General features: G+C 41.1%; 1 protein-coding gene across 7 annotated transcripts in view; it reads left to right on the top strand.

Annotated features, from left to right (window-relative positions):
• The first annotated feature begins 372 nt into the window (after positions 1-372).
• MFSD2B (MFSD2 lysolipid transporter B, sphingolipid) overlaps positions 373-18,075 on the top strand; it is a 42,140-nt gene continuing 24,437 nt past the window's right edge. For 3 of the 7 annotated variants that reach the window (XR_010388169.1, XR_010388168.1, XM_026092340.2), the window contains exons 1-5: positions 374-498; positions 5,739-5,864; positions 9,416-9,540; positions 12,867-12,990; positions 15,361-15,439. Coding sequence is in view for 5 of the 7 variants with exons in the window: in XM_026092340.2 (XP_025948125.1) it covers positions 463-498; positions 5,739-5,864; positions 9,416-9,540; positions 12,867-12,990; positions 15,361-15,439 (490 nt within the window). In the remaining 2 variants the exon portion in view is untranslated. Of the gene's footprint in view, positions 499-5,738; positions 5,865-8,929; positions 9,032-9,415; positions 9,541-12,866; positions 12,991-15,360; positions 15,440-18,075 lie in introns of those variants that run through there. The other 4 variants (XM_064508339.1, XM_064508341.1, XM_064508340.1 and 1 more) reach the window with 4 other exon arrangements.

Here is an 18,075-nt window from a genome sequence, read left to right as displayed (position 1 = left end):
CAGTTGGCAGAAGACAGCATCGCTAGGCGGCACGGTTATAAACTATAAATAAAAAAACAAAAACAAAAAACAGAGTTTATCTCTTTGAAAGGCTGTGGGGCGCCGCCGCCCTCGCCTCAGGGCGAGGCGGGAAAAGCGGCCGCGGCGGGGCAGAGGCCAGGCGGCCGTTACCCTTGGCGTCGACGCTCTTCCCCGAGTACAGGAAAACCCGGGTTTTACCTCGCGAATGGCTGCCGGGGCGGCAGCGAGGGCGGCGGGGCTGCTTCCCCACAGGGGGATCGCCATGGTCCCTTCCTGCCGCCGCCGGGATGCCGCTCCCGACCCTGGCGGGCAGCGATAGCGCCGTCGCCCCTCAGGGGCGGTGGAGGGACGGGGGGGGCGGAGGCCGCCGTCCCCCCTTCCCGCCGCGGCCCCGCCCCGGGTCTCGCAGGTGGCGGCCGCGGGCGGGCTGCCCGCTCTGCCATGGCGAGGGACGCCCCGCCGCGCCCGGCCGAGCAGGTAAGGGCTTCGGAGCCTCGGCGCCGCTCCCCGCTCCGCCTTTGCGCTTTTCGTCGCCGGCGGGTTACCGCGAGGCGCCAGTGGGGCGCCCCGTCCCCACCGCCTCCCCCTCGGGGGGCTCTGGGGCCGCCCGAGCCCGCCGCTGCCGCGGGCGCTCCGTAAAGGGAGACGTGTCTCGTGTGGTGAAGAGCCGCGGCGAGGGGCGAAACCGCGGGGAGCCGCTTCCGAGCCGGGGAGGCGGCGGCGGCTTTTCCCTCGGGGGGCGGCGGGGCGCAGCGCGTTGCGCGCGGTCTGGGTTTGAATTCACCGGTTCAGGGGGGAATCGGGTGAATCCGCGAGGGTTTTCGGTGGGAATTTGCCATCTCCAACAAGCCCAAGAGGGTCCTCGAGGTACTTGGCTTGAGGGACCCAGCACCTGGCCTGCTGCGGGAGCGCTTCTTGAGCAGCTGGTGCCTGGTCCCCGTCAGAGGCGCAGAAGCGTTAGCAGCGTTAAACCCGCGCTGGGAGAAAAAGCTGCCTCAAAAAGCTGCTCCTCAGGAGCCAGGCTGGCATTGCTTCCCAGATAAACCTCGGCCAGCCTTTATCGAGGAGCCCCAGCCTCGCTCTGTCGTCTTGCCACTCTTAAATTAGTTGTTGGTTCAGTTCTGGACTTGGCTGATAACAGACAAAACGCGTGCGGCTGCACCCCGTGTCTGCAGCGGTCGTGAAATGCCTGCACGCGTTTGCGAAGAGCTGCTTTCAGCGTGTGTGCTTTGAGGAGCTGCTTTTCAGGGTTTCATTAAAAAAGATCATGTTATGAGCACTGTATTCACTTTCTGTTCTGTTGGGGGAGGGAAAACTTCTACGCAATGAGACATATACCTTTAACTTACAACAGAATTAAAAGTAATTTAAAGGAACTACAGTGTGTTAGATGCGTGAATTTTCTATAACAATGTTTAAACTTACTCTTCTGTTACATATCTCCCATATTAAGCTTTATTGGTTTACCGTGGAATAAAATGAACTTTGACATTAAACTGTGTAGCATGTGTAAGTAAAAAAATGTTCACATTTATCTGAAAACAGAAAAGAATATAACTAACTTCATCTGCCTCTCCTTTCTTTCACCTCCCCCCCCATCCTCTCACATGTCTTCTAAAACTTGCAGAAGCAATTTAAGGTTAACATAACTGTATTCAACTACAACACAGAGGTCTTGAAACAAAATTTTCATCATAGAGGCTTTGAATTTTGCTCCTCGTTCAACTACTGCCTACACGTTCAGGTCTCTCGTTTTTAGAGTGCTTTAAGCTTACTGACAAGCTTGCACAGGTGAAAGCATGATTTCTGCTGCTCAAGGTAGCAATGCAGCACGGAAGTCCAGTCTGCGGAGCTGCAGAAAAAGCCTTTCTCAGCTGCTTGTATCTGTGCTCTGCTGCTGGTCACACTGCTTTGCGCAAGGGCAGTTTTGTCCTTCTCGAGACAGTTTCTGGTGTCATGCATAGCAATATTGTATAGTCTTAGGCAAGTCTGGGGGACTTACTGCTCTGGATCCTTGCAAGGGACAGCTGCCCTGTGTATCTAATCTAGTTCAACAGTAAGGAAAGTTAGAAAGCTTTACAGGTATAGAGACCCACTCTCAGAAGTAAAGCATTTTTCTCAGTGCCCCACAGGAAGACGGGGTAGAAAATGCCAACAATAGCAATTAGAGTGTAACTTTAATATGGAGAAGCAAAACGGACTGCAGGCTGCCGCTTTTGGAAAGAAGACACCTGAAAGGATGTAAATCAGAGTCTGAATAATTATTTGTCAGAAGATATTCTTGGGCTACCAGCTGAAATTACCAGGCAACAGCTTAAAACCAAACAAAGTGGAGTTTCCTTTCACAGTCCATGTCTTTCAGGTGTAGAACTCAGGTCACTGCTATAATATATGATGGTTAAAAGTACAAATGAGTTCAAAAAATAATTGGGCCAAATAAATGGAGAGTGAGCATTAAATACAGCCATCAGGATGTAATCTCCATTTGAGGAAGTCGATGAGCTGCTGATGGTCTGTGGAGCTGAGGTTAACTGGACAGGACACTCGTTTGCTGTGTCTTTCTCCAGGCACCCTCTGACGGAGGCAGGCCACTGCTCTAGGTGGAAACATCTAACCAAGTGTGGTGGGTGATGGGTTTTCTTTTTCTTCACTTACTGCACTTTTCGTGGTGGAGAGGCACGTCCTTATTTTATGTGTGGCACACAAGGTGCTTAAACTGAACTTCTCTTTAAGTTATATCATCAGACCTACAAGAACCCTCCTAAGGATATAAAAGGGAAAAAAAAGGCACTTTGCCTTATTTGTAGCTTGGCCTTAGACTAAGATTCCTCAGTCTAGGGGTTAATCGCTGGATTCATGGTTTCTAAACTATCCTCTTCTGACCAGGCTTGCTACAAGGCACAGCGCAATGCTGTGGAAGGAAGATGGGAGTACAGCAGCCTGTTTGAATCCTTCATCTGACATTGATTTTCCAATTGCTTTGCATTTATTTCCTTCTCCCGTATCTGGGTTATGGCTTCACAACTCATCTCTAGGAAGGACGAGTGAAGATTGTTCACACAGGATTTTAAACAGGCCAACCTCCCTATAAGTAATAGCTGTTTTAGTGAACGTAAGCAGAATCTGATAGCTCATTTTATTCAGGTAATAATGTCTGTAAACAGCATTAATCGCAGGTGAAAACTTCCATTAACTACTGCTGTGGCCAAAATATTACCTCTGTTTCAAGGCGATCTGGGAGTGTGGTTCAGAAAGTAGCTGAGCAGCATCCTAGAGGTGTGTGGAATCTCAATGAGACTTTTTCAAAAAACATAGGTGTGTTAGGAGTGTAAATTTGCTAACCGTGAAACTGCATTTAAAGACAGGCAAACTGCCTACAGCCAAGAAGTTTAGATCTTGGTTTACCCTTTCCTGTACCACAACTTTATATTTTTTAATTGTTCCAGCTCTTAAGAACTTTACATTCGTTGTGTTATAAAAATATTTTGAAATGGCATATATCATACTGAGCTGTTAGTCTTTGCTCTGGTATGGTGGCCTTAACTAAAGATGGCTGTTAGGGAAAATAAGTAGAAAAGCAGCGTTGTGGACCTGAAAGTTTTTTGGGGGGATGGAATGGGGTGTGGGATTTCTATGGCAATGGCTTGTGTGTCTTGATTTCAGCCAGAAGTTATACCGTTGCCTTGCCAATGCTTGGAGCTAAGAAGAGAAGGAATCAAAGGAAAGAAACCTTGAGTTTCTGGGAGGATGTGGGTAGGGGTAGGGGAAAGGAATTGACTAAAAATAGAAGAGAGTGATTAAATTTAGAAGTACACAGACCCTGGAGCAAAGCTCAAGAGAACTGTGTGACTGTGAGTCAAATGAACGAGATTCATCCCTAGACCTCGCTAGTCTTGTGGGGTTTATAGGAAGCTTTCACTTAACAGGACCATGTGTGAAAGATAGCTATTTTGTACAGCAAATACGTATATAGTCTGTTTGTTTTGTTTAAAATCTCTTACCAATTTTGCTCTGATGAAGTCTGTCTTGTGACTGTTTACCACTGTCTTTTTTCCTCGAAGGAAGAGAATTGCCAAGAAGTATAAGCAAGGCCTGCTGTGGTGGTAGTATTTAGCAGCCAGTGCCCTGACGCTTCTCACTTAGGCAAAATAATGGGAGCCCCTCCTAGAGAGAGTGTACACCTCTTAAGACTAGGGTGCTGTATACGTAGTTAGGTCAGTAATAAAAGACGTAATTAGCTTGAGACTTTTTGTTCCTTCTCTGTCGAAACAGAACAACAAAAGAGTCCTGATACTCCTGCTTGCTTGTTCACACCCACTCAGATAAAACAGTTCAAAGGAGAACAATCAGATGGTGAAAGGTTCTGTCTGGCAGTCTAAAATTTATGAAAACTCTGTTATATAGTAAAGATGATGGTAATTAGTACATTACCTAACTTCTGATACTTCTAAAAGTATCAGAATGTTATCATTGCATTGGATCTCATTGCCATATCTCTATTTTATCTTGCTCTAATGTAAGAATTAAGGGCTTGTGTATTCAGTTCAGAGAGAGGGCAGACCTGGGAATACTGCTGCTCCTTTCCGTGTTTTCTGGTTCCTCTTGATAGCAGTCTTTAAAGAAGGACTGAATATAAGCGTTACAGTTCTCAGAAGTCTTCATTTCAGCTGGATATGTTGTCCCTTTGAGAGGAATACAAGATTAATGTAGAGTCATTTTCTTCCTAATTTTTCAGTTATACTTCATGAAATGAACTCTGAGCTTCTTAAGTCTTTCTAGTATTCTGGAACTGTTACTATTAGAGAGCAGTGTTCCTTGTTGGAATTTCTATTAGACTCTACAAGTTTTTGTCTCTAAATTATGATTATCAAACCCTATTTTTAGGTTTAATCTTACTCTTATTTGGTAATTCTATTAGAGAATATTATTGGATGCTTATAGCACTTTTGTGCCACATATCGAAAGGCAAATGAGAAAGCATAATCTTGCAAAATTTTCAAAATGTGCCTTTAGTGATTTAGAGTCCATCCTAAGTAGGACTTAGGCTGCAAAATCACTTTGTGAAATTTCCCTATTATGTAAATTTTCACTGTGTGAAAAATGAAGACATAGAAAGTCAAGTGACTTTGTCAAGACCACATCAGCATTTTGTGGAAGTGAGGACGGAATGGGGCACAAATCTTTGGAGTCTGTTTGGACATTTGGCTGCAGAAATTTCTCTCCCCTCCGAGTGTTGTCTAATTGCAACGGTATGAGAGTATATGTTCATTATTATGGTCTGAAAGATAAACATAACAAAGTTTTCGAACATTTTTTCAAATCTGAATTAAACATACAAAGACAAAGCCAGGTCCAGAATATAGTATAACAGAATGTGCACTTCTTTGCTGCTTCTTACCTGTTTGTAGACTTGATCACAAAACTGTTCTTTTGCAATAGCTTGTGGTAAGTTGATAAATCTAGACTCCATTGTAGGAACCCAGTGATCTGGTTTTCAGGGACTCAGGTAAGGAACAAAAATTATGAGACCAAAGCAATGGGTGTCCAAATGCCCATGTGTTGAGGGCATATGAATGCAGTAGTGGAAAACTTGATTTTTAATTGAATATCTGAATTTGTGTTAACCTTAGACTTTAACCATAAGACTTTTATAGCTTTTTATCTTTTTACCTTAGGTTTTTTTTTCCTTGTCTTTCTCATTACTTGTTCTGTTTCAGCTCGAACAGGAACACAGGCTCTCGGTTTGCAGCAAGCTATGCTACGCAATAGGAGGTGCCCCAAATCAAGTGGCAGGGAGTGCTGCTGCTTTCTTCCTGCAGATCTACCTGCTAGATATAGCCCATGTAAGTAGCACAAGAAACCTTTACCTCAATTCTGATGTAATCAACAGTTTAACTTCTCTAGAACCAATAAGGATAAATTAGCTAGTAAGGCTTTTAAACTGTCTTCTTGTCATTGCCTTTAGCTGTTCAGCATCCTGATATTTGCATAAATATGTCTAGAAAGAGGGATATTTTTTTCACTCATTTTGCTTCTGACTTGAAGTGGCCATCATTTGCTTTCAGTCTGGGATCATCAGCAGAGCTTTTGGAACTCCAGAGCTCATACACTTGCAGACACAGGAAAATGTGGTTCTTCAAGGATCAAAGAGTCTAAGATATAAGACATGTGAAACATTAGTAGAAGTTTCTGTTCATTCAGACTACAGCCTGATCAAAAATCACTGCAGTTGGGTCCAGTATTTCATGTAAATTTTATTTGGTTTGGCGAGGATAATCATTCTTTGCAAAGAAAGCTGACTAATCCTTCCTGAAGGTTCTTCACTTGCAGTCTGTGGCTTTCTGGTACAGAAGCAGACCTGGTAAAACAAAGCAGCAGGAGTCCCATTCATCTGACTTTCAGCTGCTCCAGCTAGATTCCAGGGCAGCAGAGGAACAAAGAAAATGAATCTATAAGCAATTTTGACTGGTTTGGATTGTCTTCTGTATCTGTGTGGTAACTAGGTGGGATAGGCCAAGTATTATAGGAGAGAAAAAAGGCAGGGAACAAAAGGGTTTTAGGGAGATGAGGCTGAACTGCAGGGGCTGATAGAAGAGCTGCTGCTGAAACTACATGAGTGGATTTCAGCACTGACTGTTTTCATTTGCTGGAAGGAGCAGGAGGTCCTGGAGCAGATAAAAATACCCATTTGGTATTTGAGACGTAGAAAGACAGGATGAGTATATCATGATTTGGCAGGAGGGAGGGAGTGGAGGTGTCCAAAAGTTTGAGTTTATATATTTCCTATAGAAGTCTGATATCAGAAACTGAGGTTATAAAAGGAACACCAAATATCGTGAGTTGCTTGATAGATTTTCAAACTTCGGCACCACGGTATGGTTGGTGTTGCAAGCTGTCAAGTTCTTAAATGTGTTGTTGAGACCAAAGTCACAAGATCTAGAAAAGACACCAGTTTTGGAGAGCAGCTTCAAAGGTGGCAAGGGGGTGATGTGGAGTGGGAGAGTTGAGGATGGAAGAGGGAGTTTCTTGGAGATGCAGCAGGAGATGGATGCAGCTCTGACCACAGCTACTTCACATTTACTTCAAGGACAGCAGTACAAGCCAGTGGAGATAATGAAGGATGAAGTGGATGAAAAAGACGCTAATACAGTTTTCCCGATGTGCTTATAAATAGGGGAATTTCCATACTTCTGCCGGTTCACAGAAATTGAAAATTCTTGAAGCTAAGGATTGTTTATGTCTGTTTGTAAAGTGTCCAGCAAGCTGGGGTTCCATTCTTGCTTCTCTCTGGGCACTGCCTACATGAATAACATAATAATTTTTTTTTTTTTGGTTAGTAAGATCCTCTTACTGAAACATAATAATTTTGCTTGACATTTGTAGTAATGCACTTGCTACTTCATAAAAGGGCTTAATTATTTGTTCCTTGATGGTTTAGTCCCCAAAGTAATCCTGCATAACAAGATTCATTTCAAGGCCTCTCCAACAGATCTGAGTTCCCGTGGGTTTTTTCCACATATTTTTAGGGGAGAGTATGTCATTTTATAGTCATTACGTGGAATTAATTCTTGTCCTCTTAGAGGGCAAAACTGATTCAGCTGTTCCTTAGAGATTGTGAAACTCATATGTGTAATCCTTCATACATAATCTATACCCTTTCTAAGAAAAATGTATTTGTATTCATCTTCTATAGCTTATAGTTATTCTGTTTGAATTCCATGTTTTGTCTAAATTACTGGTATAAACTAGTGACATATTTATATAATGCCAAACCATGCAGAATCCTTCAGTCAAATTACTGGAAAACACCAAAACCTCCAATAATGGGGTCCTGTCCTTTATTCCTTCCAAAATGGGTGAATTTGGCATATTTTGTCTTGTATTTTATTACCACTTAGAAGCTGCTGGCACTGGGGCTGACAGACACGGCCTAGATTTAGAGGCAACAGCAAACTGTTCTGGGACAGAGCCCAATGCCCATGTCACGCACAGCAGTGGGATGCTTGGAAGGGCACTGTCATTGCCTGCTAGTGTACCATTCCCAACACTTGCCTGTCTGTCAGCTTTCTAGGGTAGGGTACGTCTCTTGGAGATGGTAGTGTCAGGAAGATGGCCACCCCTGCAATCTCACCTAATTTGAGCTAAAATTTAACAAATGTGATTACAAAAGTGAACCGTATCTGCCTTTTAAAAAGGTCATCCAAGATGTTTCAGAGATTATTGCTTCTTTCTTTCTCCTCTGAGGGAGTACTGACAGAAAGTTCTGCAGATAGGGGTGTTGCACCACCTGGAAGCTATGTGATGCTTCCTGGGAGATAAGAAGCTCTGCAGAAAAGCAGAGAATACTAGCTCAAGCGTGATGTTTTATCAGCTGCATTCACCAGGCTCTCAGCTAGGTTGGAGCACTGACAGCGTGAAAGAGCATATAGACAAAGGGTTTTTTGGCTCCTGTCAGTGTTTAAGTCCAATAGGCTGCTTCAGCAATCTGTATTTTGGGTTTTTTTTAAGAGAATTAATTTGAGGAACATTCATGATTATGTAGACTTCAATGACTCTTTTCAAGCCTCTACTTTGGTGGCATGGACTTGGCACTTAGAGGAGAACCGAACTCTTTTTTTAGCCGCTGTATGATTTGAATTCCTAAGCTCCCTACAGATATACATAGAAATAAATGTATTGCCCAGGATAGCTGTAATTCTATATATGCACTTAAGTATGGACTTTCCAGGTTCATTTCAGAGTTTCTTTGCACTTGGCTATTTCATTTGTATGTAACATGGGAACATTTTTCAAATGTGATTTGTTGGACTTGTGCTGACAACTTTGATTTGAACAGCTGTGTGTCATGCAGTTCACTTGTCTGATTCCGGGTGGATACAGGTTTGCTATGCTCTAACTTCTTCCATAGCCACGTGCCACCAGTTGGCAGCCTTTGTTGGTCATCTCAGGAGATGAAAAAGCCTGAATTCATGTAAACAGCTACCTCCGCTTTTGTCTAGTTCTGGTCAAGGTAAAGATCTGGAAATGGGGCTGTGTGGGGAATAAAGAGAGGGGCTCTGTCTTCTTTGATGACTAAAACAAGAACTTTAGTTACCTGGGTTCCTCTGCTTGATTCCTTTTCCTAGTTCTAAATAGATCCATAATCTCTTCTTCCCTGCACTTTTCCCCTCCAATCCTTTTTTGCACAATGCCTGTCTTGATGTCTCATTTATTTGCTATGGGAAGCCAATAGCGTAACCAATAGTAATTTCTTTGACAGCAGCAGACGTGTTTTGTAAATGACCTACTATTACTCTTTTAAACACTGAGATTCTTTCTGGAAAGTTGCTTTTTGCTGTTTCATTGTATTGTGAAACAATGGCCCTTGTTTAGAGTACTGTGTCTGTACTTTCAGATTACTCCATTTCATGCCTCTTTGGTGTTGTTCATTGGCAAAGCCTCAGGTGCAGTTACTGATCCTGTTGCTGGCTTTTTTATTAGCAAAAGTAGATGGACAAAAATTGGCCGTCTCATGCCATGGTAAGCAGAAATATATGCATATATTTACATATATATATATGAATATTTTTTGTGTGAGTGCTGTAATCGTACATTCATTTCGTTGAATTAAACTGTATTTTTCCTTGCCTGTTTCCCAGACAAGAGTGATTTTATTACTTCTACCTATATAAAATTGAAAAGAAAAATTCCCATGCCATCTATTTCTCTTTAACTTCTTCTGTGAAAACATAGAAGAGATTTTCTACCGCTGGAGAAACAAACAAATGAAGACAAGACACTGGGTTGTTTTGTTAAGCCAAATGGGAACCTCAGATCTAGCACCTTCTTGAATTTGGGGCTGAATTTTCATCTCTGTCTAGACTCCTTTTAGTTTGATTTTTATTGTGCTCTGGATTCTGCGTTAAAAGGGGTTCTAGTCCCTCCCTCACCTTCCTCCACAAAGCTGGACCTTGTTCCTACTTGTGTCCTAGTTTGTCTTCCCTTCTCACATCAGCCTTTCCGGAGGTCCCTCAACTTAAATTCTCTAGGCCTTACAGTTCAGTAAGGGATGTGCGCATACGTGTGGCACGGATGTGACACCACTGCTAGTTCAAGGCCCCGGTAACTAGCACGGCCCAAACAGTCTGTTTCATTCTTCCCTTGCAGCAATCATTGTGGTCCTGCTCCTCGTAAGTCCCATTAGTCAAAATGCTTAATTAGAAAATCACCACACCTTTAATCAAAGAACGAGATGCTGTAAGATTTTGATCAGCATTGTTTTTAGGCACAGATTTTCTTGTCCCTCACATGCACTTTAGCTCAGATGATTTGTTTGTCCAGGAGAAACTGCGTGACTAGTAACCCTTGTCCATATGCTCTCCATGAGCTATAAGAAGGGGACAGAGGAATGAAGCAAGTGAATTGGGAAGGGATAATCCCTGTTAGAAGAACCCAAGCTTATCTATGCTATAGGGAGTTTATTTGTTGTTGTTTTCATTTTAAGAGTCAAGGGGAGACTGAATAGTTTGGAATTAGGGGGTCGTTCTTCACTGGTTTCTCTCTTATACTAGAAGGATATGTTGTCAGATATTTTAATTAGCAGCTTTTGTCTAATTCATCCATTAATATCCCAAAACTCAATTCACAACTAAAATCTAGGAGTAAACGTGTGGTACCCTGAATGAAGCAATCAAATTGTTATGAAAAATAAGCCCTCTTCCTTAGCTGGTGGTTATCTTGCTGTGGTGTGGCTTTAGGGCTACAAAGACTTCTTTGTGGGCAGCTTATATCTGACAGAGAATAGGAGGCAGATATGTGTTGGAAGAAGACTGAGATCAGCTGCTCGTGGCCCCAGCAGGAGTAAGACCTTCAAAGTTAAGGTTTTGTCAGGAGCCCTGTAGGAAAAGGGGAGCTGCTGCCACTTTGCTGCTTCTCTTTTCTGGATTTGGTTTGTAGCCATGTCAATAGAGTGTTTTTTTATGAGCACTGAATTAACTAAGTAAAGAGATTATTCAAAAAGAAAATCATGGCAGGTTTGTAACAATTGCTAACAATTGCCCTGTATTCTGATGCTTCCTCCTCCCAGTTCTCTGAAAATACTGCAAATACTGCATGTTTAGTGCTAGTATTAGATCAGTGTTAGGATAACTCCCATTCTAGCTTAAGCATGAATTTATCAGTCCTTTGCACTGCAAACCAACTGCTGTACAGCTTGCACTTCTTACAGGAAGAGCACTTATCTAAACCTGCCTTTAATATCTGCTCATCAAACAACCGTCTTCTTTCCAGAAGGATTTCTTTTATGTAGGATGCTTAAGGTGCATAACCAGATATTGACATAAAAGACACAAACTTGTTTAAATATTTTGTCAAAGGGGGTAATAGCAGACAGCGATTCAGAAAGGCTTTCAAAACTCACTGAAGTGAGGAGAACAAAATATGTGGAAAGAGGAGGGAAGGAGGGAAGAATATTACTAAGAGGGTTATTGCTGAAGAGACGCACAAAAACTGACTATGAAAAACTTTGTTGTGGAGACTCTCTCTGAACATGTGTCTGGAAAAGCTCACGCTTTTGGAGAATAAGGTAGATTGCCTGAGATGTATTAGCATTATACCTTTATTTGTGTCTTCCATTGCTGACCAGCTATGAATGAGCTGTGGCCTGGAAACTGGAGAGACAGAGAATACCAGAACCTGGCACTTTCCTTGCTATTCTACACATTCAGCTCCTGGTGCGGCTGTCTATCCCCATAGAGCAGTATGGGAAAGCCATTGTTTTACTAAAACTATCTACCCACATTACTCTTTTGTATTCCACGTTTTTCGTTCACGATTGCAAAATAATCAGCTGACCCCTGATGTCAGTAGTGCTGTTGTGAAGGGATTAATGTTTTCTCTTTTACATGTTTGGATTTTTTTTGTTGGGTCTTGGTCATCCAATTACATTGTTTAATATATGATTTGCAAGAGTACAGGAGAGCTGTGGTGCTACTGCAGGTCAGGCTGCTGGGAAATAATTGCCCCTGATCACTTCTTCCATATCATGGAGTTGGAAAAGTATTGTTTACCTGAAATCATTTTTAGACAAATGTAAATTGAATTGTTGCTTCGTGGCAAGCTCTTGAATTCAAGTTTTCATGGTCCTATTTTAAGCCACCTTCTTCCCTAGGAGTTGATGCTTTTATGTTTGGAGTGATGAGGAGCTTGGCTGTTGAGTTAAATGGAACAAATTTGACCATAGGCTATTATATACCAGAGTAGATGCAGACCACAGTAACTTTTTAATTGAGCTGTCCATTACCTTTTATGCTATTTTCAGCATTTTTGAGTATATCAACATATTTGCACTTGTTTAAAGTAGCAGTGAAGAGGCTAAGTTGAGAAGAAAATCAAAGGCGTTAAAACTGGAAGAAGGAATCCTTGGTAATAAGTAGGGTCATGTAAAAATTGCTGAAGCATGTTATGATGTGTTTTAATAGGGCCCAGTTTTCAATAGCTCTTTCTAACAAAGGTGCAGTCTGAGACATGTGGACTAAGGACTGGCACTGTAGTTATTACCAGTACAGTGTATGTGCAGGGCAATTTGGTCTGTTCTAACTAGGATATTAATTTAAGTAAGTATCGCTCTTTTCCTTCAGATTTGCTGTTTGACTGTCTTTTTTTCCATTTTATAGATGTACTGGTTTATATTTTGTATTAATTTTTGCATTTAATGCATGCTAAAATTTAATGTTTAAAATCATGTCATGTGTTTACAAAAACTGCACATAAAATAAATTGCATTGTATCGATTATCAGCAGGAAAATTGAATATACATTGCTATCATTGCATTGAGATTGTTGATATATGTTAATCTTCTTTGCAGGATGTTGGCATGTACACCCTTCACAGTAGCATCCTATTTTTTCATGTGGTACCTGCCTCCTTTTGTAGCAGGAAGAGTTGCATGGTACCTGACTTTCTATTGCCTTTTCCAAGCACTGACCACAGTAAGTAGATTACAGTTTATGATGCCCTCAGCAGTTACATGCTCTTCTTTTCTGTCTATATTACTGTATTCCGACTTAGTAAATTGAGGTTTGTCAGTGCTCACTTTATATTTTAACTTCCAGGGAGTTTTAAAGGAAAGGCAGATGTTCCTTTATCAAACTCTCTGCTAGTTGGTGGTTTCTGCCCACAGCTTCTGCCTGATGACCTGCTAATTCAGCCAGATTATCTCCAGTCACATTAATTGGCAGTTGAGGCTAAGGCTGGTGACTTTAAAGTGTCTGAAAAGCATACACAAGAAAGGGTAGCATATTTCACCGGAAGGCCAGCAGCACACATTTGGGGATAGATAGTGTCATAAACCTTTTCAGCCTTTCGCAAAATTAATGTGCTGCCCTAGGTAATCAGCTCATTCTTTAATAGTTCGGCAGAGACATTCAGATTCCTAAGTCTCACTTAGACATCTCACTTCTCATAACTTCTATTTTCAGTGACGGTTTAGAAGGCCAAATAGGTCTGTGGCTCTTGTTCTGGTGTTTTGACTCAAGATGGAAGGCAATGAAAAGTAGGAGTTCCAGATCTGAAATAGCATCGATGGAGGGTCATGTTGCCCCATTTTGCCTTGTAGCCAAAATCAAGGTGAAACAAGGTATCTTCAGTGCAAAGCAGTATCACGCAGGGGTCTAGAACTGGAAGTGAGGCATCGCAGCATGGTAGGGTGTATCCTAGCTGACTGAATTTCACTGGACTGCATGTTGAAAATGTATTTCACAGCCATTTAAAATGTTTGTGTGTCTTGTTTGACTTTAGCTTTTCTCCTGTTTGTGGGTGTTTTGGACCTGGGAATTCTGTATTCCTGTGTCTAACTGGAAGGTTTCCCTAGGTCCTTTGTTTCCTCTAGAGAAAGACGGTCTGGAACACATTCATAATGGCTTAAAATTATTTTCTCCCCTCTTTTGAAGGCAAAATGCAGGCTTTCCATGACAGAGCTCTGAAAAAGTGTACATTCTTCATGTTTAACAGAGGTGAATAGAAATGCATTTTGTATGAACAGAGTAGGACATGGATTGCCAGACTTAGCTTGCTTGGGTACTGACCTCTCTGGTGGGGGAGACAATGTCTGCATGTTTCACTTGTTCAAGTGGGCTCATGTACCACTCTGCAGTAGTCTGTGAACCACAGTTTGGTCCGACTCTGTGACCGTTTTCCCAAATGATTGTATAAGCTCCTTGCCGATTGAACAGGATTTAGAGTAGAAAGATAGGGTTATTTCTTACAACAATGAAGACAATTAGTGTTGAACCTGGGCAGTTAGTTAATTTATTTTTGCATCTTTCATAAAATAGGCCCCTTGCTTATCTACCTTACAAAGAGGATGACGATCTGTATGTATTTATATGGTGATGAAATTCTTTTACGTATTTCTCAGAGGATGTAGAGTAAGCTAGTTTATTAAAGGGATTGCCACTGAAATAGATGGAGGTACAAGATGAGAAGGGACAAAAGCAAATGCTGATTCTGGAAGTTTGGCCTGTATGTTGCTCCAAGATTCAGCACTATGAGGAAAGGCCCCCACTCATGTCATTGCCATCCGAAAGGTGAGGCTTATAACATTCAATGGTTATTTTTCAGTAAAGTACTACTGTTGGTAAGGTCTCTCTTGCTGTAAAAGTGGGGCTTATCTACCAGCATTGCAGTACATGTTACCAGTGCCTAGTTTCCACCAAGATTTTACAAGAAGGTAAAAACTACATGCTAGATACAGTGCTGTAAAAAGCAAACAAGCAACACACTCCTCCCCACTACCTTTTTGTCAGTGGCTAGACATAGCCATATGTGTTTCCACCTATTCTCAACTCAAATTAAGGAGCGCGTAGCGAAATGCTGCTGAAGACAAAGCAGTTTGTGGTTTTCATAATTATCTCTTTGAATTACAAAGTGAGACATACACTGAGAGTGTCTGGGGGATTTATGCAGTCTTCCACTTTGAATAAACCAGAAGGTTTATTCATTCTAGGGCTTTGCTTCCTCTTAGTTAGCTCAAGCTAGGAACCTGATAGTCTCCTAGTGCAAAGAACGCTAGATGGTTTATAGCCTAGCTACGAGGACTTTTTCCCAAGGAAGCTGGAGGAGCACAGCATTAAGGTAAATTGTTTTGCTAAGTTGTTATTTATTATTTGTATTATGAAAGAGTCTTTTTTCCTCTTACAGTATGCTTTACAAACCAGAATGGAAAGGCTTTGTGCTTAAAGATAGAATGTTCTAAATGAGTGAATTCCAATATTGCGTTGCACCTTTTTTTTCCTGAGTATCAAAGGAACACAGCATCTACCGCAAGATGTTTTCCTAAGTCATGTTCTTTCTTTGTGTAGTTATTCCAAGTACCGTATTCTGCTCTCACCATGTTTCTCAGCACAGACCAGAAGGAGAGAGATTCTGCAACAGCATACCGTGAGTGTGATCTGGGCTTTGTCATGTAGATTGGGGCTGAATTTTGTTTAAAATCATTCTCTCTATATAGGAAGTTTCTAACATTTTGTGACCCTAAAACTGGACTTCTACATGAGAATCTTTAATATCTGATGAAACGTATTTTGTTTGTCTTGTAAATATTTTCTTTTTTCTAGTTAAGTAACTGATGCTAATATTTTGTCATCCCAAATTATATGATTAGCTATTAACTCTTTTCAGTTTGTTGCTAGCCACAAGAAACAACAAAAATAAAAGACTCTTACCCAAAGGCAGGACTAAGAATAATTATTTCATTTATAGGTGATTTGTAGAGGGGGGAAAAACCCACATAGTGCTGATTTCCTTTTACATTATGCATTTTAAGTATTTTTTTCTATTTAGCTTGAATTTCTTTACCTATATGTGTTCACATCAGAAATTCAGATCCCTAACCTGTTTTGTCTGAAAAATATGCTAGATCTCATAGAACCAAGGTAGTTAACCTCATCAAAAGGAGAGAGTAATTTTGTGTGCATGTTGACACCAACTAGAATCTCTCTTTTTATTTCATCTGTGTCTGTTTAATTCTAACATATGCCAGGTATTTCAAGGAAAGATCTTGTAAAATGACCACCACTCTGACTGTATAAGCTAAAAGAATGAGGGCTTCCAGACCATATTTCTGTCTATTCACCAAGTAAAACTAGACCAAGTTTTACTTTGGAGCAAATCAATCAGACAAAAAGAAGCACAATGAAAATCTTTTCAAACTTTCCTGTATAGATCATAAATAGCATATAAGAACAGTTTCTTCCCTTCCTATTCTCCTCAGCTTTGTTCTCATGCCTTCCTCATTATGTAACTGCTATGTCTCATGGCCACCAGCATTAAACAAGATAAAGAGAAAAGACTTCTTAAATGCCACACAAAAGACTTTTCTATGTCTTAACTTGTTCTTTGGTGTTACTTTAAATTAAATTGTAATTTTTTTCTTATGTCTGTTTTCTCTTCCTGGCAAGAGCTCTTCTTTCTTCCATTAGTCCTTCTAACCCTCAACACACTTGCTTGAGTAAATTGAAAACAAAACCATAGAGGCACAGTGTTATGGCCAAAAATTCTAAAAAATCATGTCAGAAATTCTAGATATAATATTCCCTAAGCATCCCAATCCCTTCCCAGCCACATGGAACATATGTAATTCACATTATCATCAGCTATCTCAAGAGAAAGCCTGGGCTAGCAGTCAGAGGAAAGGGCTAAATAGCAAGAGATTCCAGTTGTGTTATACTCTTTGGCACTGACACTGCATTCTGAGTCATCTGGCCTAAATTCTAACTGAATCCATGTACCTAGTGTCTTCTATTGTTTCATTTTATGTCTTCAGAGGCTGTGATCCAAATAAATGTGCTTTCCTATCTGCTAGTCCCAAGTAGTGCCTTACAGGCATGTGGAATATGTGATCATAAATGCTGTTGAGCTCCATGGCTGAGAGGTGCTATGCATTTATAGTACCATTTTATTGTTCAGGAAAGGGTTTAACTTTTGAGTGTAGTTATTCTGCTAAGCCAAGTTACGGTCATGGAGTAGTTTTGACTTTTTAAATGTTGGTGTTTTTGTCAATTTTGCAATTATATTTTTTGAAGCCAAGTCTTCCTGTGATGGTTATGATTATGTGACAATTTGTGTGTGTGTGTGTGTGTGTGTGTGTGTTTTTAACAAGGCCTTTCTAAAACTCTCATCTCTTGCCTCTCTTTGGGTTTCATAGAGAATTCTTCTTGTCGATAGACTGTCTTGGACGCAATCAGTTGTTCAGGCATTTCTTCAACTGCTTAAAGAAAAACATCTGTGTAATATGAAGTGATATTTTAAAAAAGGTTGGGATTAGAGGTTCCACTACCCTCTACTGGAGATAAGTAGAACTGTTTATTATATGTTTTTGCCCTGCTCCTTACACTAAATGCATGGTAGAGATACTGCATTCTAAAGTTATTTTAGTTGTACTTACTTTCTAGGCAAAATAGAACCTGTTTCAAGGTAGGAACTGCTTTCTGAAGGATCTGTTTTCTCAATTCAGGTGGAAAGTAACACATTATGAGTACTCAGCACACAAGAACTTTGAAATCTGCCTGTTTCTTAGTGCGTGCTACTTCTTAGAAAATAAGATTTGGTAATGGGTGTGCTTTCATTGCTTGTAATGATGTTTCTGAGCTTTTTTCTATGCAAGCACTTGGTAAAATGCAGAAGCGGTGTCCTAGATAAAGTTATAAACGTGCAGGTGGCGTTCTGAGTGAATGATGTGGCTCAGCTGCATTGCCCTTGCACTGAGTAGTCTGCAGTTTGGATACTCTGCAGTGCCCATGTGGGACTGGATTGTGGCCAAACACTTTTGATCAGGTTGAGGCTAGGATTTCTGCCATCAGCCAGCACTTTTTTGTGGATAGACTGAACTTTAACACTGCTAGTCAGATTAGGTGTGAAGTTTGGGGAAGAAGCATGTTTTGTTTTTGTTTTGTTTTTTTCCCTTTGGTTTAGATTTATGTAACATGAAGTCTCAAATCTTCCATTCAGAAGCATTCTCTCTTTGGGAACATATTAGCAATTATTAAAATTATCCAAGACTCTTAGGAAGCCTGTCT

This window comes from Dromaius novaehollandiae, chromosome 3 (genome assembly GCF_036370855.1).
Source record: "Dromaius novaehollandiae isolate bDroNov1 chromosome 3, bDroNov1.hap1, whole genome shotgun sequence".
Taxonomy (NCBI): Eukaryota; Metazoa; Chordata; class Aves; order Casuariiformes; family Dromaiidae; genus Dromaius; species Dromaius novaehollandiae.
The sequence above is the reverse complement of the archived record's forward strand: the minus strand, read 5'-3'. Positions and strand labels throughout refer to the sequence as shown.